The 23,917-nt window shown below is 46.7% G+C and overlaps 1 protein-coding gene and 2 non-coding genes across 6 annotated transcripts; all 3 read right to left on the minus strand.

The window, feature by feature from the left end:
* Positions 1–3,329: 3,329 nt before the first annotated feature.
* Positions 3,330–21,631, minus strand: PABIR2 (PABIR family member 2). 4 transcript variants are annotated; one of them, XM_063313319.1, is made up of 10 exons: positions 21,167–21,322; positions 19,410–19,488; positions 17,428–17,484; positions 17,000–17,043; positions 16,866–16,920; positions 16,578–16,679; positions 15,813–15,901; positions 14,463–14,527; positions 13,372–13,468; positions 3,330–3,535 (listed from the first exon to the last, which is right to left on the minus strand). In XM_063313319.1, coding segments are annotated over exons 1-10 (696 nt in total). In that variant the 5' UTR covers positions 21,274–21,322; the 3' UTR covers positions 3,330–3,534. The 4 variants fall into 4 exon arrangements, with proteins under 4 accessions (XP_063169389.1, XP_063169390.1, XP_063169387.1 ...); XM_063313320.1 differs by lacking the exon at positions 3,330–3,535 and adding an exon at positions 11,546–11,730 and having other exon boundaries at positions 21,167–21,631; XM_063313317.1 differs by lacking the exon at positions 3,330–3,535 and adding an exon at positions 11,546–11,730 and having other exon boundaries at positions 14,463–14,524; positions 21,167–21,324.
* On the minus strand, positions 14,123–14,251 carry LOC134504567 (small nucleolar RNA U109). Its single transcript, XR_010068658.1, has one exon. It is a non-coding gene; the product is annotated as a small nucleolar RNA U109 (small nucleolar RNA).
* Positions 17,711–17,840, minus strand: LOC134504566 (small nucleolar RNA U109). Its single transcript, XR_010068657.1, has one exon. It is a non-coding gene; the product is annotated as a small nucleolar RNA U109 (small nucleolar RNA).
* Positions 21,632–23,917: the final 2,286 nt, after the last annotated feature.

Genomic DNA, 23,917 nt, shown 5'->3' on the forward strand with positions numbered 1-23,917 from the left:
TATTAAACATGTTTGTAAGGCCTCCCAGCTCACGCGAGGTGACTCAGGGCGGCTTACGGAATTAATTACGAGCTGGCCCACTCAGGATCCCTGCAGTGGGGGATGACATGCCTCCCGTGTAAAGTTGCCCCATTTGGGAGTATTCCATTATGGGGCAAACACCCTCACCAGAGTTAAAGGAGTCTGATTTTTCTCTCTACTGCAACGTTTCTCAACCTGGGCTGCTTTAAGATGTGTGGACTTCAACTTCCAGAATTCCCCAGCCAGCATCTTAAAGTAGCCCAGGTTGAGAAAGAATGCTCCACGGACTGGTTTCTCAACACTTTGTGGTGCTGCAGCTCCTTCTCACCCACCGTGCTGCTGTGTGACCAGCATTTCCTCAACCTAATGTCCTCTAAATATGCAGCGCTACAATTCCCACTGCACCCAGCCAGGATGTCGGTTGAAAAGGTGAGAAACAGTAAGTCTGCAGTGGGATTTCTGTCTTGGTCATTGTCTTTTTGCACACACTTTGCAGAGCATTTCAGCACACACACACCCAGTCTTGTGTGAAAAGCCAAGAATTCAGGAGACTAGAAGACCAGAAAAGCTTCAGTGGTGTTTGCTGCCTGTCTCCCTCCCGTCTATCTCCAGCCTGGTTTTTAAGCTGCTATTTCTTCTGCAGAACAAAACAAACTAATTATAATGATTCTGACAACAATATAGAGTTAAAAAGAAGAATGCGCCAAGGCAATTCTGACGGTGAATTCGAAAAGAATGAGAGAGGAAAATAAACCCATGCACGCACCCAGAGTCTGGAGGACATTTTACTCATTCATGTTCAGCATTTCTGTCCCCAGTGACACTTGTACAGATCATCTCGTCATCTTGGCTGACTCCGAGTAACGCTGAAGTAGCAAACACGGAGTGAGGTGGAGGGAGGAAAGATGGAAGACTTTTGAGGAGAAACTGGGGTGGTCCTTTGGAAGAGGGCAGCAGTCCATGACACTCATGTTTTGGTCATTTATCTGTATTTATGAACTCACACATCCCTATGGAATTAAGGAATTTAATTTCTATCCTCCCACATCTCTTATTAGCAGGATAGGGGTGGGGGAGAATGCACTCCACATTGGAAAGTATTATTAAACTAACGTTAAACTAGAAGACCCTTCCTTCCTTCCTTCCTTCCTTCCTTCCTTCCTTCCTTCCTTCCTTCCTTCCTTCCTTCCTTTCCTTCCTTTTTTCCCCCTTAGGTGTATGACATGTTCATGACAGAAGGCTGTCCAGTCTCCCCCACTCAACATTAAATGTCGGTGTGTGCAAGAAGATCAAAAATTACTTTGCTGCCCTGTCTTATAGGCCAAAGATTTATGGGCAAGAAGAAGCCTATCAGGGTACAAATTGTTGAATGGACCTTCCAGGAGCAGAAGACGTATACCGTGAATCACACTGGCTGAAACGGAGGGCCCACAATATGAAGGAGGCCATTCTTTCTGCTCAGGGGTTCCTGAGAAACGGCTCGTCGTTCCATTGAAAACAAAACCGATTCGGACGCCCAACTATTGTGAGACCCTAGGCGCATTTGCAATTCAGCAAGTGGGGTGTGGGTGTTCTCACAACATGACAACCGGGGAGGGGTTTGCCCCTTTACAAAATGCCTGCCCTGTGGAGATGGCCAGTCCTCCCAGACAAAGTGATGGGGTTGCCCTCGGCTGCCCCCTTAGCCTCCTTCCCTCCCCATCAAGAGAGAAATAGCCACAGGGTTCCGCAGCTGGGGCCTCCAACAGTGTCAGACTCCCCACCACAATGGCTGGGGTGACACGTTACCTAAGCTGAAACCAAACCCACCCTATGATGGATGGGTGCGTTGAGGGCGCCTCCGTCCATCTGGGGTTGTGGTGTGGCGGCTGGGAACTGGGCTGAACTCCTTCCTGCAGTGACGTTAGTCTGGGGTTTTTCCCATTGCAACTTTAATGATGGGGTTCCTGGTTCTTGGCCCGGACCTAGGAAGGGGGGGTGAAGCGGTGGCTGTCCTTCGGCCCAGCCGCTTGAAAGCAGCCCAGCCACGAGGCTGTTCAGAAGGAAGGGGGTGTCATTGCACAGCGGAAGGGCCTGCTGGCGGAGCCTTGTCATTGCAATTGGTCACACCTCATTCTGCCTTCTTGCCCAGGCAACCCCGCACCACAAGGCCACTCTTTGGCATCTTGGCTTTGCCCTTCCCGGTCTCAGGCCAGCATGTCTCCTTGTGCGGCTTGGTGTCCCTGATGCGGTGCGTGGTTTGATTGCAACTCCACCTATAAGAAACTCAGAGGAAGCCCTGGATCACGGATTAATTCCACTTTCGCTCGCTGATTCCCACTGCCGTCCTCTAACTTGGCGGTCATAAGTGCAGGGGACTCTGCAAGGGTTTCCTTTGCAGGAGAAACAGGTGGAGCCTTGCAGTTTACGAACAGGTGGAAAAGACACATTGGCCATTGCAGACCCAGCATGAAAAGCAAATCTTTGGGGCAGACAAGATGCGTGATTTATCCACCATTTTCCAGTAGCGGTAATACCAGTTGTCAGTTGCCTTCTAGGTATAATTCAGGGGGTGACAGTCACCTTGAAAGCCCTTGGCAGCTTAGGTGTCCCCTCCCTGAAGAAACATCTGTTCAAGTTAACCAGGTACGGTGTCTGCCTGGGCCTTAGGTGTGTGCAAATGCCTAGATTCTCTGTGCATTCACTATGCCAGTATTTCTCAAGCTCAGCAACCTGAAGAAGTGTGGACTTCAACTCCCAGAATTCCCCTGGGGAATTCTGGGAGTCGAAGTCCACACTTCTTCAAGTTGCTGAGCTTGAGAAACACTGGTCTATGGGAGCCCAAAATGAGGAGGAGTCTGGTGAAACTAACATTACTTTTTTAAGGCATCAGCTGATGCTTTTTTTGAAATCTGAAAAGATGCTACCAGACTCTAGAATTCTGATTTAAGGATGCCAAAGGGGCTGGTCTGCTGCTGATGACATCTGACTAGGGTCCTGCCTCACACCTGTGCAGTGAGAAGACTCAGAGAACCGTCAGCTAACGGCAGAAGCTGCTAATCCTGCCCTTGTTGAGACCATCAAATTGCTTCGCGCACCCTGCAGGCTGCTAAGACCACAGCTGCATCGCTGATATCTGACGCTTCATTTTAAAGGTAGCCACCATGCTGTTGTTTGGACAGTGTTGCCAACATCTTGGTAATGTGTGAAATGCTGAAATCTAAGAAGCGTTAGAAGTAACTGTTGAAGATGGCATAAACTGTATAAGTTGGGGGGGAAAGAGACACATAACAGAAGGAATAAGGAAAGGCATGGTTGTGTAAATGATTTTTTCCCGATCAGCAAAAGTGAGGAACTTAGCCAGAAGCGAGCTATGCAAATTCTATTGACCAGTTCTGATTTTGCATCCCCAAAAAGGGAGGTCTGCTTTAAGGCAAGGGTGGCTGATTGTCTGTTTGTTAAGGCCAACTGAGCTAGACTTCAGTTACTCTGGTCTTCAAATTCCTTTTTCAAGATGGCCCGGTTGTTTTTCTTTCTGCAGTCAAAATGAGAGGGAGGAAAAAAAAAAAGACAAAAAAAGAGGAAGATGTTATTTAGCTAACCATGAAACTGAGCGAAGGAACAACTTCCTGCTGACTGTTTAGGCTGTTATCTTCCTGCTTTGGAAGAATTCAAACTTTGCCTCAGAGGGATTAACATGAATTAAGGAGAAAATGTTTCTGTGTGGTTTCACCTAATTTCAACCCCCCCGCCCTACCAGAACGTGCTTTTGGACTTGTTTGTTTGAAATGGTGTAATTATCTGCACATGCTTTTTTGCCTATAGGTTGCATATTATTTGCCTGTTTTGGGAACGGCTCTCAACTTCTTTGCGATTTCAGAAATTATCTTCAATGCAACTCAACACATACCCCTTGCCAAAACAAAACAAAAGAAAAATCTTTTACTTCTGTCGTAGTGATCTGAATTTTGGGTCTCTGTCCTTCGGTTACTTGGTTTTACTATCTCCTTTGCAAAATTAATAGAAAAGGTCTCTTCCTGCATTAGTCACTACGTGCTGCTAGATTTCCCCCAAAACTTTCTGGAATATGACATATCCTGCCAGTCCAAAGGTTAATTCCAAAGCCTGCTTAATATAGTTGGAGAGTAAGTGGGTGTGGACGCATTTAGTTTATTTATTAATGTTTTATTGTAAATTGTGACAGCTAATAAATTATTACTATTATGATTATTATTATTAGGGTTTTATCCCACTTTAATATTTGGTGAACTCAAGAAGACAAACATTCCTAATATGCCTTCCTCCTCCTCTTTTCCCCACAACAATAACCCTGTGAGGTGGGTTGGGCTGAGAGGGAGGGACTGGCCCAAAGTCACCCAGCCAGCTTTCATGCCTAAGGCAGGACTAGAACTCACCGTCTCCTGGTTTCTAGCCAGGACCCCAATACCATAGTAACTTTCAAATTATAACAAAGAGTCTTAGAGTAATTTAAAAATTAACATAAGCTGTCACAAGCTCTTCTGTCTAAGATTTATTGAGCTTAAATGAAATACTTAAATGAAATAGTAATTTAAAAATTAACATGTCACAAGCTCTTCTGTCTAAGATTTATTGAGCTTAAATGAAATACTAATTTGTCTGAGGCCCAACCATCCCTTTTGCTCCACCTACTTATTGGATATGTAGACTTGGACCAGCTATTCTAAGACCAAGTTCACCTCCATGCTGGCTACGGATAAGGTCATCTTATAAGCACTGTCATCCCATCACTGTGCCAATGTAACAGTAATGAGGACAGGCCATTTCTACTCTGTCACTTCAACGATGGATGAGCGATACTGTGAAAATGGTATGAAGGAACTCATTTGATACAGAAATGAATTGTGGAAAAGACATTTCCCTTTTATTCTAATCCTACTGAGTAGTTTCTTAAGGTAAGAGCCAGAAAAATATTCCCTCCCGCAGGTCTGTTTAAGGGCAAAAAGTTCCTTCTTCATCCCATCATTTTAAACATCCCCCAATTGCAGCCTTACTTGAGGAGGGCAAAACATGAGTCAGAAAACCAAGGCATCCTGAACAGACTCTGAGCTCTCAACGTGATAATTACTTTTTAAGTTCATTGTTGCAGTTTATTTTCCCCTGGGGAGATCTGCTTTCGTCCTTGCAACCTTCTGCAGACCCAGTCAACTTTGACTTCTGCACCAGCTGGGAGCCCATAGAAATCTATATTTATATTTATTATGAATGTAAACCTCTGGAGACAGTGGTGAATGCAGCCAAAAATATTGTGGTGTGTGTGCGCGCGCGCGTGTGCTGGGCTTTTTTTTTTAAGTGGCTAAACTTTTGACCTGCACCCAAGAGGGGTGGAGAAAAAGGAGGCATGGAACCACTTTCTGCGAGGCCTCATCTATAATAAAAACAGCTCATTTTCCCAAGGGCGTGAACACATACAACAAGGTCACCTTACTGACTGCCAGCCCTTCGCTGCTGATCCTGAAGGATCTTTTCTGGGGTGAAGTGGGAGATGGCTGGCATGTCAACTGAGTTTCTCTGGGAAAAAATGCCCTAGCATCACCCAGTCTGCAACCTATGCAACTGAACAATGTTTAGCCTGGGAAATGAATAGGAGCAACAATTAAGAGCAACAGATCCATAAATTATTATGATTATTAACATGGGAGGGCAAAGCAAGGGGAGGGTCATGCAATTTATACCAAGGGTGTGCCAATAAACTTCAACCTGCTGTTCCAGAGTAGGCCTTAAGCATCTTGCTCATAACTCTGTTTTCCTCTCTTTTCTGCTGTGGTAACCGCTACACCAAGTGATGTGCAAAAAAGGGACATTACAAGAATGTCCTGCTTTCCTGATCAAAGCCCTATGAAGTTCAGAAAAATCAGCGTTCTCCTCTTCAATCTCAGTTTAACTCGAAAGAAACTTCAGAATGCACAAGGAAAACACACACAGACTATGTTCTATGACTTTATTCTGGAAAGTATCTTGTTTAATTCAACTTATTTCTCTATATTGGTGTGCACACCATACCCTTAAGCACTGCTTTACTCAGTTAATCCAATTTGGAGGGTTCCTACCTTCCTACTGAACTATAAACTAACCTTGGCCTTGTACAGCACAAGAAGATGTAGAAATAACTAGCTAAGTTTCCAATTAGCCAAATTTAGCGTGTTCTGCAGATCTACTCTTTGGGGAAATAAACGTGAAATGACAGAACACCATTTTAGACAGGTAATGAGGCTCAGCTTTGACATATTCTAAGAATTATTTCCATTCCATGCAATATTGTTCAAATCTTGTTTCCCCTCTACAGAATCCAGCCCTAGATCTGATTCCCAGCCTGCTGTCAAATTTGAATCCCGGGGTAATTCTCCAAGTTTCCCATCCTTTCAGGTTAGCTGGGTTTCTAAAAACTAAATGGCACGGAGGGAAGCCTCAGATCAGGACTTGCCTATGCTCACTCCCTTTATTTGTGGTTAACTGTTGGCTGTTGAGCTCAGCTCAGAGGGAACCAGTGAAACTTGCACTTTCCCAGCAGAAAAGAAAAAAATTTAAAAGTAGCTGGTCAGGGGGCAGCATTTGCAAAGTAGAGGGATTCAGGATAGTGACAAAGTGGGTATCAATCATTTACCTTCAGTCCATAACTAATTTCCCCTTGCTGGGCTGGAGCTGTGTGTACAAACCAACTAGCAATAAAAAAATAAATACGGGGAAGGGGCTGAGGTAGTGGTCTCCCTCCATATCAGTGCGTGGCACATTTTCTGTTGGAAAAGAGGACATGCACTGCTGAAATGGAAGTTGCCTGTTCCCCAATGGCAGGACAGACATGGGCAAAGCAAGTGCTCGCAAACCAAAGGAGGGCCATGCCCTCCTTCTGCTAAAGCAGAAGTTTCTTCCCCAAATAACTAGGGGGGCTTCCAGTCCCTTCATAGGTTCAATCTAGATTTTTTGAGCTTTCAGGCTGCTGCATCCAGAGATCCACTATTTCTAACCTAATTTCCTAATGCATCTGGATGACTTTTGCTCTTCCATTTCCACTTCCCGTTCTTTAATTGCCATGTGCTTGCAAATGCATACAAATTTCTCCCTTAAGTAAGGGATCTTCTGGCCCAGGGTTTCTCAACCTCGGCAACTTTAAGATGTGTGGACTTCAACTCCCAGAACTCCCCCAGCCTCTCCAGGCTGGGGGAGTTCTGGGAGTTGAAGTTCACACATCTTAAAGTTGCCGAGGTTGAGAAACACTGCATCTGGCCTAATACCTGGGCTGTGGCTTCTACTACACCACCCGTCTCCCATCCCTTAAAAACACTCTTCGTTCTCCCCGTTACCTTTTACTCTGAGTTTAAAATTACCAACAGGAGTAAAAATAGCACCACCAGCTGTGACGTAACGGTTGTCCACAACCCACTTCCTGCGTTCAACCGCTTGTTTTGCTAATGCCACCCTGTTCACGGCTTGTCTATCAGTAATGGTTCTTTGGGCTCCTCTTTGATGTTTTTCTTTAACCGGACCCTTCCATTTTCAACAGCCAGCTCAGAAATTACATCACAGCAAAATCCTGCGCAAATTGGGGGCCTTTCATAGGAATGGCGGCAGTGCAGGAAGAGGCCAGTAGAGGGAGAAGTTGGGTCAACTGGTCGGTTTTCAGCTTTCAGTTTCTAACTCAAGCCTTATTATCACACGCACACAATTATGAACTTCCCCTGAAGGGGACAATCCTGGACCTGTGTCTGCAGCGCGCCTGCAGAGTGAAAGGGAGGAAAGGCCACGGTTGGAAAAAGCATGAATCATCCAAGATAAAGTTGCTGACTTGGGTGAGCTCTATGCCCAAGATGCTGTGGTACAGTCGCTCCTAATTTAGAGTGGGACCTGCTGTGGGTAAGCCTCCATGGGAATCGTTTCTGGAGCAGGACAGTTCTGGAAAAGCCTGTCTGGTTTCCGCATTAGACATATAACATACCTGAAGAATGAGGCAGAGGGGAAGTGTTCTCAGTTACAGCTGGTACATAAGGCTGTAAAAAAGGTTGAACATAATGAGTAGGGCCAATGTGGAGGAACGACACATGAGTTCCTGGCTCGGGGGTTTATCGGCCTGCAGGCTGGGGATGGGGCAAAAGTCACCATTTGAATGTAAATGGACTTGTGCACTTTCAAACAAAACCAATGCGTCCTGTTTGGGATGCAGCCCAATCTGAATTTCGCAAAGTAGCTTGCCTGTAGGAAAAGAGCAACACCCAATACAGAAGCATCTGTGCAAAAATGACTTCGATCAGGAACAATTGTTGGCCCAACTTCTGTAGGTTTTGCAAATAAAACCGCCTGCATTTGGAGAAACGCGGCCCCAAATACACATTCTAGTATAAAGAAACAGGAGGGGGGAAGAGATGAAATCTGAGGGTGGAGAGTTCAGTAATGATGCAATGACATGAAGGTGGCCATCTCTCACAAAGCTTATTATCCTTTGATGCCAAGCAGAGTTGGAAAAATCAAAGTCAGAGCAGACCTCATTATTTTGAGCAGTTTTCTACTGAAACTGTAATTCTCTTGCACTCTATGGAAGGAAGAGTTGGACTTTGAAGCAGGACAGGAAAAGTATGGACACTATTGAACTCTGGTGTTGGAGAAGACTCCTGAGAATACATTGGAGCCGAGAAAAAAACCCAGTGATCATTGAACAAATGGACCCAGAGTTCTCACTTAAGGCACAAATGATCCTACTTTGGACACATTGTGCGAAGACCCAGCTCTCTGGAGAAGGCTCGGATGCTGGGAAAATGGAAGGAAAGAAAAGAGGATGACCAGCTGTAGATAGATGAACATTACAGTGCCAACAGATGGACCGTTGGAAGACTTGAAGAACCAGGTTAGGGACCGATCATCACGGAGAAAATCTACCTATGTGGTCACTAAGAGTCGACAATGACTTGTTGGCATGTAATCGATCGATTGATCGATCGATCAATCAGTCACTGCAGCTTTGAAGTTCCAGTGCTAACTAAGACAGTCCACCCCAATGCATCACAGTAGGGAGCATATTACAGTAGATGTCTAAAGCTTTTTTCAACTTATTCTGTGCCCTCTTGTGGCCACAGGAATATAAACGGATCAGATGTAAGGCGACAAGGTTACTGCTGGGTTCTCTGTTAGCGTACAGTATGATGTGTGCATCTGAAAACCGGTTTGTTTACTTAATTATGTTAGGACCAGCAAAACCACAGCGCATGGAGTATCAGCAGGGGATCCCTGAACTGAGAGAGCTCCTGACTGTAGACGCACTATAGGTGTTCAAGAAAAGCAGACAGTTTGATACAATCGTAGACAAACAGTACTATAGCGAAAATGAGTTAAATTTAGGTTGCTGTGTACTTTGGCTTTGTCGTTCAAGTACATTTTAATACGTGTAGAAGCCAAAGTGTTTTCAAGATTTGATACTTTCAAATGCAGACCAAAAGGAATTAAAAATCAACTAAAAATAGGCAGTTTGAATTTTCTACCAGTTGACAATGGCATTTCAGTCTGATATATACCAAAACCACAAGATGAGTTCAAAGCCTTGCAAGAACTTGTTTTTCACACGAGAGCAAAAAGAATAAAAAACAGCACTGAAAGAGAAATAGGACAACCCCCCAATGGTTCAAGTAACTACCAATAAGCAGTAGCAATGGGTGTCTGTACAAACCCTATGCATGGTTCACAGAACTATTCATGCTGCTTAAAAAAGAAAGGTACCACTGAATATTTTACAATATTTATTGCAAGTGGGGAAACTAACTCTCCAGTGAGATTACAATAACGGAGGCAAAACCGGCCCAAACGTAGTACTTGCTACAATTCCAAACAAACACTTTCAAAACCAAAATGCTAAAAGTATGGAGAATGAAATGTCCTCTTTGAGAATGAAGCACTCTCCAGAGTTCTTCCCCCACCCTCCTCAGACAGACAAATACTGGCAGAGATCCTGCGCTTTACAGGCCAGCACAATCCCACGTCAAATTCAGTGCTATTATCTTACCCAAAGGGGGGGAGAAAACCCCCAAACTGTATTTTGACAAAAAGGGCGTGTGGATTACTTACAAACATTCAGAATGGGAAGCGTACGCTTTTGGCAGACAAGGTTGCCTATTCAATACGGACTAGCCAGCACTCACGGAACATAAAAAAGGGTTTCAATCATAAAAAAATACTATAATTCATCACCAGACTTTTTTTTTACAGTTATAAATAATAAATAGCATAACACAGTAGATTACAAGTGGATCTCTTTTCTGTTTGTTAAGCCTGGTTAGATCTTAAGAAGTAAATAAATCACTCGCTGTAGCCCAAGCTGAGCTACGGTACGTAGGGTTACTCCTCCGGGCTTCTGCGTAAGCGCTGTAAGGACAAGCGGAGCCTGCAGCCGGGACACAGGACGCCTCCCCGGCAACCGATGCTGGCCGACGGCCGGTCTCTCTCTCAGGCAAGCCCGACACGGCCTGGTGCAGTCCCCAGACAGAGTCTTCTACCCTCCAGGACCGCAGCAGCCTTCCTTACAACGAAAGTCTTTCCCCTCCACCCAGGTCCTCAGCCTACATTCCTCCATTTTTTTCACTAGGTCTCCTAAGGCACAAACATTTCTCAGTGCCATGGGAGACACCGGCTATTTGACATATTCTACTTTGTAGCCTAAACAACTGTGGCTAGTAATTCCCACCTTAGAGCTCCCCTTGGCCAAAAATATTTCTGCAACTAGCGGTGGCAATCCCTGCAGCCTCTGAAGCCCTCTACGCAGAACCCCACAAACAGCGGGTGAGTTAAATCACTTCCCACTGCTGCTGCTAGCGAGGAGCAGCAGAGCCGCCACGCGCAGAGCGCCCTAGCCCACGAGGCCGTGGCAGCCACTGCCTTGAACCACAAGGGACAGTTTGCAACCTCTCCCTCTTCTCTGGAAATGAAAAAGTAGAAGATGCAACGGAGAAATAAAGAACAAGTTCCTACTATAAAACAATTCTTCATTTAAGTGTGTTGTGTATGGAGGGGGGGAATAAAGCCCAGAATATGCCACTTGTCCAGCAGAAGCACTTCGTTTTTTTTCCTAAATGAATTTCTAGAGCAATCTAGGTTATTCCTTTAAAAAAGCATGTTGAACAATGACAGTTCTCTAACAATTCTTTCACCACCATCCTTTACCTCCAGAACCCATGATAGCAACAGCAAAAGGTTTTCCCACCTACCACTTTAACCCTAATATAAATTAGGTGCTTGTTTGAGAATTCTAAAAAGCAGTGCGGTTTCTTTGAAAGCAAAGTTAGTATGATCCGAACAGATACTGGTAAAAATAATGTGTTGGTTAAAAAAAAAAAAAAAAAAGCTGCTGCAAAACCAGACAGCAAAGGACCTATCGTGACGGCCTGACGTGTCGGTTAGAGAGAATGATAATCAGAACCGCTCAGAGAAGTTGCCAAGGAATAAAGTTGCGTTAATATTTCCACTCAGTACTTGAACCCTCAGGTCCTCGTGGATTTATTTCCGTGGGTTTCTCAGCACGTATCAGCGGTGAAAGAGCAGCGCAGGCGGACAGCTGGGAAAGGTCACTTGGGCGAGAGGTCATCCATCAAGATGAAGGACGAGCACGAGTTGGAGCACGCGAGGGGCGATTCCGCTGCGGTGCCGCCTTTGGCCAAGGAGTCGGAGGAAGAGCCGGCGCTGCTCGTGCTCCCGTCCAGAATATCCGAAGACAGACTGGGGAGGTACAAGGAGGGCCACACAGTTTATTCGTGACGTGTGGGCTTCGGATAAAAAGACGGGGCAACCGTCCTTTCCGCGGAATGCCTCTGGAAATAGGATAATCGCCAGAAACATCTGCACTCCCGCATGAAAGGTCCCCTGAGGGACCGTCTCACCCCTGTCACATCGACCCGTCCCGCCCGGTCAGGCAGAGGAGGCATGCTGCGGACCCCTTCCACAACAGCCGGTCGACTGGCGGGGCCCAGGAAGGCGGCCTCCTCTGCCGTGGCCCCTGCCCTACGGGACACTCTGCCCCAGGGGTGAGGCGGCCTCCCCCGGCCTTCCGGAAAGGGGTGAAGACCTGGCTCTGCTGTCTCACGTGGGGCGTGAGGAGCAATAACCAGCCCCGGGGGTGGTTGGCACCCTGAGGAGGCTCCCACAAATCAAGAATTTTTTAACATCTACACCTTGGACTGTATTATTTATTTAAGAATATTGTTTTATTGTATTTTAACTAGTGTTTATCCTGGTTTTCACCATAAACTGAGTTGCTCTGTGAGTGAGATGGGCAGTGACTAAATTTTAAATATAAATAAAGAGCGGGGTAGTGTTTTTAAGTTAAACAGAGGGAGGGGTGAACACTGCATGAAATATTCATCTCATAAATAGTGTCACTCACAGAAGTCAAGTGACTTTCACGCTTGTCACCTGCAAACGGTGCCACGTTTGCCCCTTCTTTTATTCAGAATCAAGAACTGACCAGAGGTGGGAAAGGTCTGATTATTTCCCTTTTCAATCTAGCCTTCTTTCCTGGACACCACGTGGCACTCCTGTCTTCAGTGATGGGCAAGAGTTTATGTACTCGCCTTTGGCTTTGTCCTAACAAGTTTGACTGTACACGTTCTTAATGGCTAAGCACTTCAGCCGCTCAGGAGTTGAAGCAGGTCATGTCCAACTCATGGTGTCAATGGTTTCACTGCACAATGTTTGCATGCGTGGGGGTGACGCTGAAATTCTGGCCTTGTTGCTCACAATCCAGAATTAAGATTCGTTTCAGGATTCAGGCAAGCCAGAAGACTGAGAAATTAGGTCTAGCTTCTTCAACAGGCAACCCTAAATTTCCCCACCTGTCAGAGTTATTTTCTCATTCCTACTTGCCAGAGGAGCCAAGTGGGAATGCAACGTACTGTAATGGGCAGCAAAAAGACAGGACTCCAAATAATTCTGGTTCAGCACTTTGCCCAAACACATCCTCTGACCAGCAGCAGTTCTCTGGAGCAGGGTTTCTCAACCTTGGCAACTTGAAGACAGGTGGACTTCAACCCCCAGAATTCCCCAGCCAGCCATCTGAGTGTTGCCAAGGTTGAGGAACCGTGCTCCAGAGTATCAGACAAGAGTGTGCCTTGGTTCAGCCTGAGGAACTCCTAACTGGATTTTGGAACTCCAGCACTTGAAGCAAACATTCTCTCCAACACATTGCAACCCCTTCCTAAAGCCAGTGCTGGTTCTGTTTACTCGATCCATTAATTTCTTAGTGCTGGCAACATACATTGTGTACACTGTATGAAACCGTAATGAGCAGTGGCCACAATTTCCCTGGCGACCCATTCCAGCCTGACCATCATAAGAACACAGTATATTCTAAGCTCCAATTACCATGAGCTGAGGTCAGTCAGGTGTGTCACATCAGGAGAAAGCATGTTCGTGGTTCCTTGGAAAAGTCTCTTTGGCTGGCTTTCGGTTTCCATTTCACCTAGGGGGATCAAGCCATTCTCATTAGATTTGAGAAGGAAGCTTTTTAAGAGTAGCAGTCCTTTCGCCCATCTCGCACTGACACACTACCACAGGAGACAGGTAATATCAAGCATGTCGCAGAAAATCAAGGCTTTGTAAGAACGAAGTGAACTAAAAAAGATGCTCTATGCACACACAAAAGGCGCCTTATTCTTGACATTTAGCAGGTAGGAAGTGTCCTCCTCCTGAAAAATAAGCCTTGGCAAACTACCATAGTACGTGCCTGTTTTTCAAAAGAAGGATGTTTAACCCTCCTCTCTCTTCCAAAGGAATTCACTTGCAATCTCTTAGACGCCAACAACATCCCCAGTTCATATCCCAAACTTTTGCAGGTTTTTTCCCCCTTCATCAAGCAGAAGAGGACAAACAAGGAAAGGGGTCCCCCTTACTCTCTGGTTAGAAACAAAGAGCAAGAGAACAAGAGAGATACTATCAACAACTCAACTATCTCCCTCACTGAGAATTCTTGCTTGTACGCTCAAAGCCCATGATCCACGACCTTCTGCTTCTTGCTTGATGGTGAGCAGATCTGTGGACCGCTGCTTTCGAAGCAGCGCCGGGATTAGCGAGAGGCTGTGTAAAACAGCAGGCACAATTCAAGACTCTCGTGTTTTTATGTAGGAGAAATATACTACCATCCAGCCTCTATTTCAAGGCAGGTAGAAATCTCCTTATTTTACAGTGCTGAAGGAATGCGCACTCTCCTTGGAACACAGAAGAATGATAAGCTTCCATCATGCGACACACAGGGAGATCATCCTTCTCAGTACCCAATAGACCAGCCTGGGTCCGAGAACGCCACACAGATCTCTCTGTAAATTGAGGTTCCTCCACCAGGAGGAAAGGACCGAGGAAACAAGCCCTCTCCCAAATACACAGCGACCCTCTGGGGGAAGATCCTTGTGCTGCCTAAAGTCCGATGTACTTGTCAATATTCTGGAAGCACCACATACCTTTCCTTTTAATGGGACCAAGTACACTAGGCCTGATACAGTTGATTGGGCTCTGGCTCCTCCTGCTAAAATCAAAGTTGGGTTATTGTCTCTCTAGGACGCCGAAGACTCTGAAGATTATAAGGAAACGCATGCCTGAATTACTTTAAAATCAATATTGGTTAAGACTATACTCATGCATCAGCTAAAGAAACAGAACATCCCCCTTTCTGTCAGCCTTAAAAGCTAGTGGAGCCAAAGGATTCGGGGGGCTGAAGTTTGATTCACCCGGAAGCAACCAGTCTGGAGAGAACTGAGATGATGTTTTGCTTGTCAGATGGAAGCAACAATATTTTAAAGCAAATACGTGGAAGTGGCCCTTCAAGAGCTTAAAGTGAAGATCCATTTAGTGTGCCAGCTCTTTGTTTCACAAGCAAGTTGCCTGACTGAGTCTAATTCTTAAAAAAGCAAAGCTAGATTTTCCAGATCTCTACCTTCCTGGACTCATGCCTCACCCCATCCAGGAGCCCTGGAGGGGATACGATGCCTGATTTTCATCTGTACTTTTTCACTGTTGCCACGTTGCCAGTTTTCATCATCTATTCCTGTCCTGTTAGTTCTACCTGCCAGTTGGGCACAGCAACTGCCTGAGACCATTATGGCGCCTGCCAAACAAAAACTAGCAGCGTAATTTGCTTATGGTATGCTTGGCAAGCTTTTCTGACAAAGGAGGTGTCTATAAATAATAGTATTAAAATATCTCACTTTCTCTACTCTATTTCAAGATCAAGAAAAAAGTTGTACAAACCCACCAATATATGGTTTAACAGTTCACTAGAGACAAAAGGACAGGACATGGCAGCTACTGTGAAGGATGCTTAGCTTTGGATACTCAACATACCCCAGGCTCATCTTCCTACAGGCAACAGAACTTAATAGATCATGAACCTATTTCAGAAGCTTTCAGCAGAAACAGGTATCCCTGTGAACTGATGGTCACACTTCCTAGAAAAAGACAGCAATATGCAGCTTTCTACAGAGCATTGTTCCACTGCACTGCTAAGGAAGAGTTTCCGCCCCTTGTTTCTAGGAATGTGATGCTGACCTTTCATTTTCACATGAGATGGCCAAAAGAAAGGCTATGAAATGAAGGACTAGGAACTACAGACATGATCTATTGAGGACACCTGCACAACGTCCACAGAAGGAAGCTTCCAGCGAGAATCCATTTTAATGCAAGAAGTTCTCAGTATTTCGGACAGTTGCTAATGTTCGCTCCGTCCTTGGGTGTAGCCCTTCCTCTGGTAATATTACAGCAGTGAAATGGTGTATCATTCAGAAGGCCTTGACACTTCAGAGACGTTAACTTACTTCGAAAATCTCCTTGTGGGACTAGGAATAGGGCTTGGGGGCAGTCCATTACTGCTCACAAACATTTGCAGAGATGGTGAGAAACATTGCTGGGAAAGAAAAGCGTAACAGTTACAGGGCATTTGAAATGAGAAATTCAGCAGCATGACCTGTGGACACGTGGGGGTCACAAAAAAGGAGGTAGGATGGTACAGGAGGCTAAACCATCCTTAGTTAAGCCATCAAGTGATTCTCATTATTTTGGCTTCACACAATGAGCAATACAGACTTGCCACTCAGAATGTACAGCTGAGGATTATAGGGACCAGTCTTCCGACTCGGTATATGACTGATACGGCCTAAAGCGTTACTCATGGCTCCACGCACTGAGCAGATTATAGGGAACTTCAGGACATGAAAGCATGACGACGCCAGGTGAGGTGTGGCCCTGTGCAGCCTCCTCCCAAAGGAATGAGGGCTGGCCAGGAACGAAAAGCACAGAACGTTGTCCAAACCCAGGCTCCAATTGCACTGCAGCCCTTACAAAGCAGGATGACATTGCCTGCCGGACTTCTGGTGAATTTAGTTGCTCCCATTTGCAGGAGGGGCACGGCGGGAGCAAACAAGCTGTAAACACTGGCACAGAGCTCATCTAGGCTTTCCCTCAAACGCTGTCCGCGGAAGAGAACGTAACCAGATTAAGCTGCGTTCAGGTTATACTTGTGAAAGAGAAACATTCAATATTCGGACACCCTTTTGCCCCTGCCCAAGATCTCTCTGACATACCTTTCCTATACCTCTGGTAGGTGACGGGGCTGGAGAAACAGGAATGAAGTCTATTCTCTTTGGAGACGACGATTTTTCAGATTTGTCCAAGTCGTTGTCACTCTGAGAATACAAAGCATCCCGTTTATGGCCTTGTGGTACGTGGCAGCCATAAAAGCTGAGCCATTCTAAGGAAAAGCCAAGTGGCGAACCAGCCACTCCCCTTAAGCTACCTCTGCTCTTGCACTGTATGTTCACTGGTTAAGCGAAGGAGCGGAATTAAAACATTAACATCTGTAAAGGGATTACCAGGCTCAAGCTTTCTTCCCATGACTGGCTTATCTGCATTGCTGTTTGCACTTCCCTAAAACACAAAAAGGTCCATCAGTGGCTACAGCAGGACAAGAGAGGCCGCTTCCCTGGAGCATTTGAATCACACCCACCTTTCATGGGCCGTTTCTCTGTTCATCAGGTCCACTCCTTCCTCCTGAGGAAGAGGAAGAATTAATGTCTCCGCTGTTCACACCTTCCTGCCTGACTGGCACTTTGTATCAGTGTGGGGAGAAGTAGAAAGGAGCCGTGTGGTCAGCAGAACCATGGGGTGTGTGAGAATATTCCTTCTACAAAGAACCGCCTGCTTGCACTCGGAACGTGAGCGCATCCAGAAGCTGTGTCTGCACCTAGACGTCCTCCCTGCTTCCACAGAAGAAAGCTCTAACAGCCAGAACACTTTGAATAGGTGTGATGTTGGATTTAGGAAGCAAAAAAATGTAATTGTGCCAGCTATATTTTGAAACTGTTAAAAAAGAATTTGCAGAGGAACCCAAGAAATGCTCTTCGTAGAGGCAAGGAACCTGTTTTTTTCACTTACCCTTCTGATTTGATGGAGTCGACTACTAGGGATACGGATTGGAGATGATGATATCAGCTGGGGGAAAAAAGAAACAGCCAAGAGTTACAATTACCCTACTTCGGTTTTGCTTGAAGCTTAATTCCAGGGCAAGAATTCTGCAGTGACAGAACCTTGCAACACACAGGATAATCTGCAACGTCTGGAAACGTATTCTACCTATTAATGGAAATTTTGCCAAGTTAGAAAAAGTAAACAGCAAAACAAAAACAAAACCTACTCCCCATTTTCACGAGCATTATTTTCATGTTGGAGAAATATACTACCGCACAGCCTGTACTTCAAGGCCAGTGGCCCTGAAAACTCCTTGTTTTATAGCACCAAAGGAATACTCATTCTCCTTGGAAGGAAGAAGAGCAGTTTCCGTTGTGCAGAGCCATGCCAACACCTATCAGCTAAATATATGGCAAAAGGACGAGTACATTACAAAACGAAGTATGTTGCTCTGTATACTTTGACCACCATGAGAACACATCAGCTGAAACGCTTTTGGCCAAAGCAGGCTACACAATCTGTTTTGGATAAACAAACCACAGCTGAATAGTTAACCACGTATTTCAAAATCCAGGAGCATTTTTAATGGTGTTGCACCCAACCGAACGCCGGAAAGAAATGGCACTCAGGGGCTTGACGCTCGGGCTGTGTCGGCCCTTGGGAGGGGCCCCTGGGCAGCCACTCAGAATGTTGCTGACAGTTCCATTCTAGGACCTCTTCCCTCCCGGTCATGTGACTCGCATGGGTCACGTGCTTGCTTGTCCTGCATTTCCCAGCGCATGTGTGCGCGCACACACACAAAAATACACACACAGGCCAATTTCCCAGTTTCCTGGAAGACTAAGAGGTTGTTATTCCCATGGCAAAAACAGCCCGATTTTTCAAAGCTGCTGCACTGGCTTCCTTCCCACCCCTTCAGCAGCCCAATTCCTCCTTCGCCCGCCCAACGGCCTTCCAGCGGACTCCCCTCTGCAAACGGATCCTTGCATTACTTAGCCACTGCCTCTTATGGAACCGACCCCTACAGTACTGGAGCCCACCTACCCATTTTCTCCCACAGTTGGCAGGCACTTGACAGAGTCTTGACAGGAAAAAGCTTTTCGAGGAGAGACTGTGATAGATAGAACTTTTAAACATATTTAAAACAATACCCAAATCAGTTCAAACCCTGCTAAAAAGAGAACCATTCATTTATCTCTGAAAGCACAAACCCTGTGGCACTTACTGTACATCACTTGCTAGGTTTATTATACGGAAGAACAGATATAGTAAACAAATGTGTTTTAATCGAACATTTGTAAAAGCTGCTGCAATTTTATTTTCCACAATATTCTCAACTGAGTCAACTGGACAATCAATAGGGTAATAGACTTTGCAGCCAGATTGCCCTCATGCTGTAGAATGAGAAAGAATAGCAAATACAGAATTATAGAGCATAGTGCAATCTAACTTGGGGAATTCTGAACAAGCAATAATATGATCTCTTGTTTAGTACTACACATACTCCTGCTATTTTGTTATTGCAAAACTTCAGACCTCCCCATTTTTCTAAAACCATATACCCTAATTTTCTAATAGCTACAGCCCTTTTTAAATTTATTCCATACTTTTTACAGCTAAAAATGTTATACTGTATATTGAATTATTAATAATTATACACCAAAAGTACTATTCATGATCAGAAAAGTTTAGATGTGACTCTGCCTTTCTGAAGCCTGTTAATTCTGCTGTATCTGTGCTGGGAAGTTTATCTGATGGGAGTGACTGACCGAGCCAAAGATATCCAATGAATACGTGGGATGGGAAATCACACAGGTCGCTAAAGCTCGGCTTTCAGGATTATCTTCGCTTGCCTTAATGTAACTGCAGTGCACGTAGGGGGTCCTTCAACTTCAACTACCTACCCAATCTACAGGATTCAAATCTTTTTGTCTCTCTCAAGCACTCACCATGCTGTGTCGGTTCATAACTGTTGTGCTGTTCCTGCGGGTTCGTAAGACGTAAGGCTGAAAAACCTGTGAATTGTCACTGAAACAAATAAAGCAGAACCGTTATAACTCTGCAATGCTTTTTTCCCCCTTCTTCTCCACAATTAGTCTACCTTCCATCCTTCTCCAGCCTGCAGCCTTTCTCTACTATGCACTTTTAAGCCCTGTAAAGGAGACACCTGAGCCTTTGGCTTCAACTGTGCTGTAAGGTGCTGTGTAAACTGTCAGTGCCACAAATGTATCAGCTATATTCCTATCATTGCCTCCCCCTAACCCTTGGGCATGAATGAAAAGCAGGAGCTCCTTAAAAGGCGCCAATGGAGAAGAACTTTCGATCGGGGGTGGAGGGGGAAAGGAAGAAGACGCCACTGCAACACCTGAGTATCCCCAGTGGTGCCCTGAGACCCACCCCACTAGCTGTTACCATACGTATTACCGTAACAGTGGCATAATGGCTAAAACTGTGGTCTGTGAACCAAGAAGCCTCCAGTTCAAATCTACCTCTTGTAGCTATTTTGTCTTTCATAAGTGAGCCCCTATACCACCAGTACTCAAACAACTGTGGTCGAATTGCCTTATAGGAAGTGGCTCTGCAGTAGAGGGAAGATTCACATCTTGGTAACTTCCACTGCAAATCTGAAGATCAGTTTCTCAACCTCAGCCTCAAGATGTGTGGACCTCAACTCCCAGAATTCCCTAGCCAGTTTGCATATTCCACACATTTTAATGTTGCTAAGGTTGAGAAATCCTGGTCTAGGCCAACTGAAACCACCGTTTCACCATGCCCTATTACAATGAATCACCTGGTTGCTTTATTTATACGTTAACAGCATTATTATTGGCTTTTGGTCTTTTACTATTTGCTAATGCCCCCTGGAGAAAATAAGCACCGAAGGAAGAGTTAAATCATCTAAACCAGCCTTTCCCAAACTGGGAGGGGTACTTTGCTCGGGGAGCTGCAGACAGAGTCCTTTTAGTCACATTGTTACCATAAATCCACCTTTCCCAAAGTTTCACTGTATTGTTTCCAGTGTTCCTTTTGATGTTTGGATTTTTAGGGCGGGTGTGCCGATTACAATTACCCGAAAGGCAGCCGTGATGGCAAAGGGTTCGGGAACCCCTGATCCAAAGTAACAAACCAGGGTACACAGATGCAGAGCAAGCACAGTAGCTATCACAGGGTCCTATCGATGGCCGCCTCCTCAGCACTCATACAGGGGCCTGGCACAGTGGGCTATCCTGACAAAAAAACTTGTGACCCGCAGAGAACGTCAGGGCCCAGCAGCCACCCAGGTCCCCTAAGCCAGCGCTGCTTCGTGTGTGGTCCAGGGACCCCTGGGGGTCCCGGAGACACTGCCGGGAGGTCAGTGAAGTCAACTCAATGAGTAAATATGTTAAAAAATCTCCCTTTCGATTTCTAATACAGTAAATACCAATGGATATAGCCCAGATAAGCCCGGGGTGGGGGGTATGGGCATCCCCATTTCGGGCAGAGGCGTCTCCAGACCAGCCTCCTCCAACCGGGCGCCCCGTGGATGCTTCCGAATAAAACGCCCGTCCGGCCTCGCCCGGGGCGGCTGGGCACGATGGGTCCTGTCGTCCAACCAGCGCCGAGGAGGGCGGCCCGGCCACCCGCGAGAGGGGCTCGGGCCGCAGAGCCCGTCCTCCCCGGGCCCGGCGGGGCGGCGGGAGCGGCCGGCCGGGCGCGCCGCCCTCACCTGAGCCCGTGGATGAGCGGCGCGCTGTTGGAGCGCCTCAGGCCGCCGCCGTCGCTCCCGGCCGGGGGCAGCTCCAGGTCCAGCTCCATCTTCTCGGCCTGGGCCATGGCGGGGGCGGCGCTCAGCGGCGGGGGGGGCTGCTGCGGCGGCTGCGGCCGCCTCGCCTGCTGCTCCTCATGCCCGGCGCGGCGGGGCGCGGCGGGGCCCGACGGAGGCCGCAGGCCGCCTCCCCCGGCTTCTCCGGCTACAGGCTCCGTGAGGGCGGGCGCAGGCCGGGGCGCGCGGGGCCCAGCGGGAGTCGGCAGCCCCGGCGCCGGTGGCGCCCCATGCCGGGGGAATCGGGGGGCAGCGGCAGGCCCCTGCCTCGTCGTGACCGCGGCCCGGCCCGGCCCGCTCGGCGGCTGTCTGAGGGGAAGCTCCGGGGGGCAGGGGAAGTGCGCGCGCGCGCCCGCTCGCCCTCCAGCCCGCGCGCGCCGCCGCCCGCGCCTGCGCTCTGGCGGCGGTTGCCAAGGCGGTGGCAGTAGCGGTCGGGAAGGAGACGCGAAGGAGAGCAGGCCCCGCCGCGCTCCTGCGCATGCGCGCCGACCGCCGCTCGCTGTGGCGCGGGCGGGATACTCCGCCCCGCCCCTGCCCTGCGGGGGGAGAGGGGAGCCCCCTGAAGGCGTCACACTGGCCCCGCCACTTCTTGGCCGCCCCGCCCCCTGTTGGGGCGCGAGGGCACGCCGTGATTGGCCGCGAGGTGCGTTACTTTGTGGCGACGTTCCTTTCCGAACGGACCAATCTGCGAAGCGCTTTCTGTGCGGGGCGGTCCGGGAACGTTCTATCTCCTTTTCCTTGTCTGTTCCTGCTCCAGGTGGCGAGGTCGAATCGTTCTCGGCGCGTTTTGCTATTTTCCGCAGGTTTTTTGGGGATTTTTCTTTTAAGCAGCGCCGCAAGTGGAAGGGCGTAACCCCCTGCACGTTGTCATTTATTTTATCCCGCGTTATTGTCTGCAAAAGCCGTGCAGCTCAACAGACAAAAATGGCAGGTGGTATACCGGGACAGCGCTCTGGAGAGAGGCTGGATTCCCCCCTCGTCCTAAGTCTTGCGCAAACCCCAGTGGCTTGATTCACACGTGTACAGCCTCAGCAGCGGGGTTCACCTTCTGGGCTATGTGCAGATGAAATCACTAGTACAACCCCATTATGAAGGCTGACAATGTGTGGATGAACAAACAGTGGTTGGAGCAACGTGCTTAAGTATGTTTAACCCATGGTTTGTTCAGCCTAATATCCCAGGTTTACAAAACATACTGAACTAAAAACCACACAGATTTCTTCTGCTCAATGCCTTAGTGTGAAATACTAGTTGAACAGGCCAACCCTAATCTCCCAGACAAAAGCTGACATAGGTTATGCAGGAGAGGAGAGATGGCGGCAGACAGGTAGTATTTGTGGAAATGCCACCTCCTGGGATGGGGAGGAGAACAAAATAAGCAGCATTACAGCCATTTGCGCTGCATCTAATGATGCAAACAAACCCATGCCCTACTCAGATGAGCAGTTAAGCGATCGCACCCACCACAAAACCAGCACAAACTATGTTCTCATTAATGGGGAGAGGGACCTTTCCTACAGTACAGCCAGATTAGCAACATCTTCCAAGCTGGGAATCTTTCCCTCAGAGAACCACTGCCCAGCTGGCTGGGAATTGAAGCTTAACTTCAATTCAGGTTCATCAGCCACGCTTCTGAATCCTTCTGACATGGGCTGTAGTGATACAATAGCAGGCAATGCCTCTTTGAATAGTCATCTATTAAAATAACATTTTAGTACATGTCTAGAAAAAGGAAACTTTCCACAAAAGAGTTTCAGAACTCTGGCTAATTTCTGTTTTTAAACTTTATTTGCAACTTACAAAAATAAAATTGACAAAACACTGAAATACACTAAAAAGCACACAGGTAATTAACAAAACAATATTTAAGTCTGTTTTGTTACACAATCATGAAAGACTGAAAAAGAAAGAGCAAGCCCAAAGAATGAAAGGGAAAAAAAGCACCTAATATATTGTAATTGTCCATAATCCTGGTTTACTAATAAGTACCATGTGCTGTTATAACATGATCTATACAAAATATTACTGTAAAGTATCATGAAGTCTCTGCCACAGTAGTACATAATGCTTCATCCTTTGATTAATAGAAAATGCTGCATTTTCCAAAGCAGATAGATCACACATCCCTCAAAGTCATTCCTTAATATCTAGGAATGCCTGGCTTGTAAATGCATTCAAACCTGTCATTCTCTGCACCTGTGGCCTCATTGGCACCTCCCACAGAAAGTTGGGTGAGTGGTATAAATTGGCCCTTAGACATCCAGGGGGAAGGAGGAGATACATTTGAAGACTGGAGGAGTCTCTTCCTTTAGCTGGTAGGTAGGGGGGGTTGTAGGGAGAAGGAGGAATCTTGTCTTTGTTTTCCACAAAGCAGTGGAGAAACTTTCCAGAAAAGCTGTTTTGGGTGTTGCTTGAATGGTGAGCAACCTACCACCACAGTTATTTTCTTTTTAATTCTCGGGGTGATGGTTGTCTATGCCTGATACACAGACGGTGCCAAGCTGTGGTTTAAGTATGTTTTTTATATAAGCTATAATTAAGTGGGTTTGTTCAACATATTAAGCTATAAGCCACAGTGGCTGGGCTTAGACTATACACACTGAGGTAAAATTAAATAAATTATGATATAGAAATATTTGCTGAGCCGAGAGAAGC

The sequence above is a fragment of the Candoia aspera genome, chromosome 12 (genome assembly GCF_035149785.1).
Source record: "Candoia aspera isolate rCanAsp1 chromosome 12, rCanAsp1.hap2, whole genome shotgun sequence".
NCBI lineage: Eukaryota > Metazoa > Chordata > Lepidosauria > Squamata > Boidae > Candoia > Candoia aspera.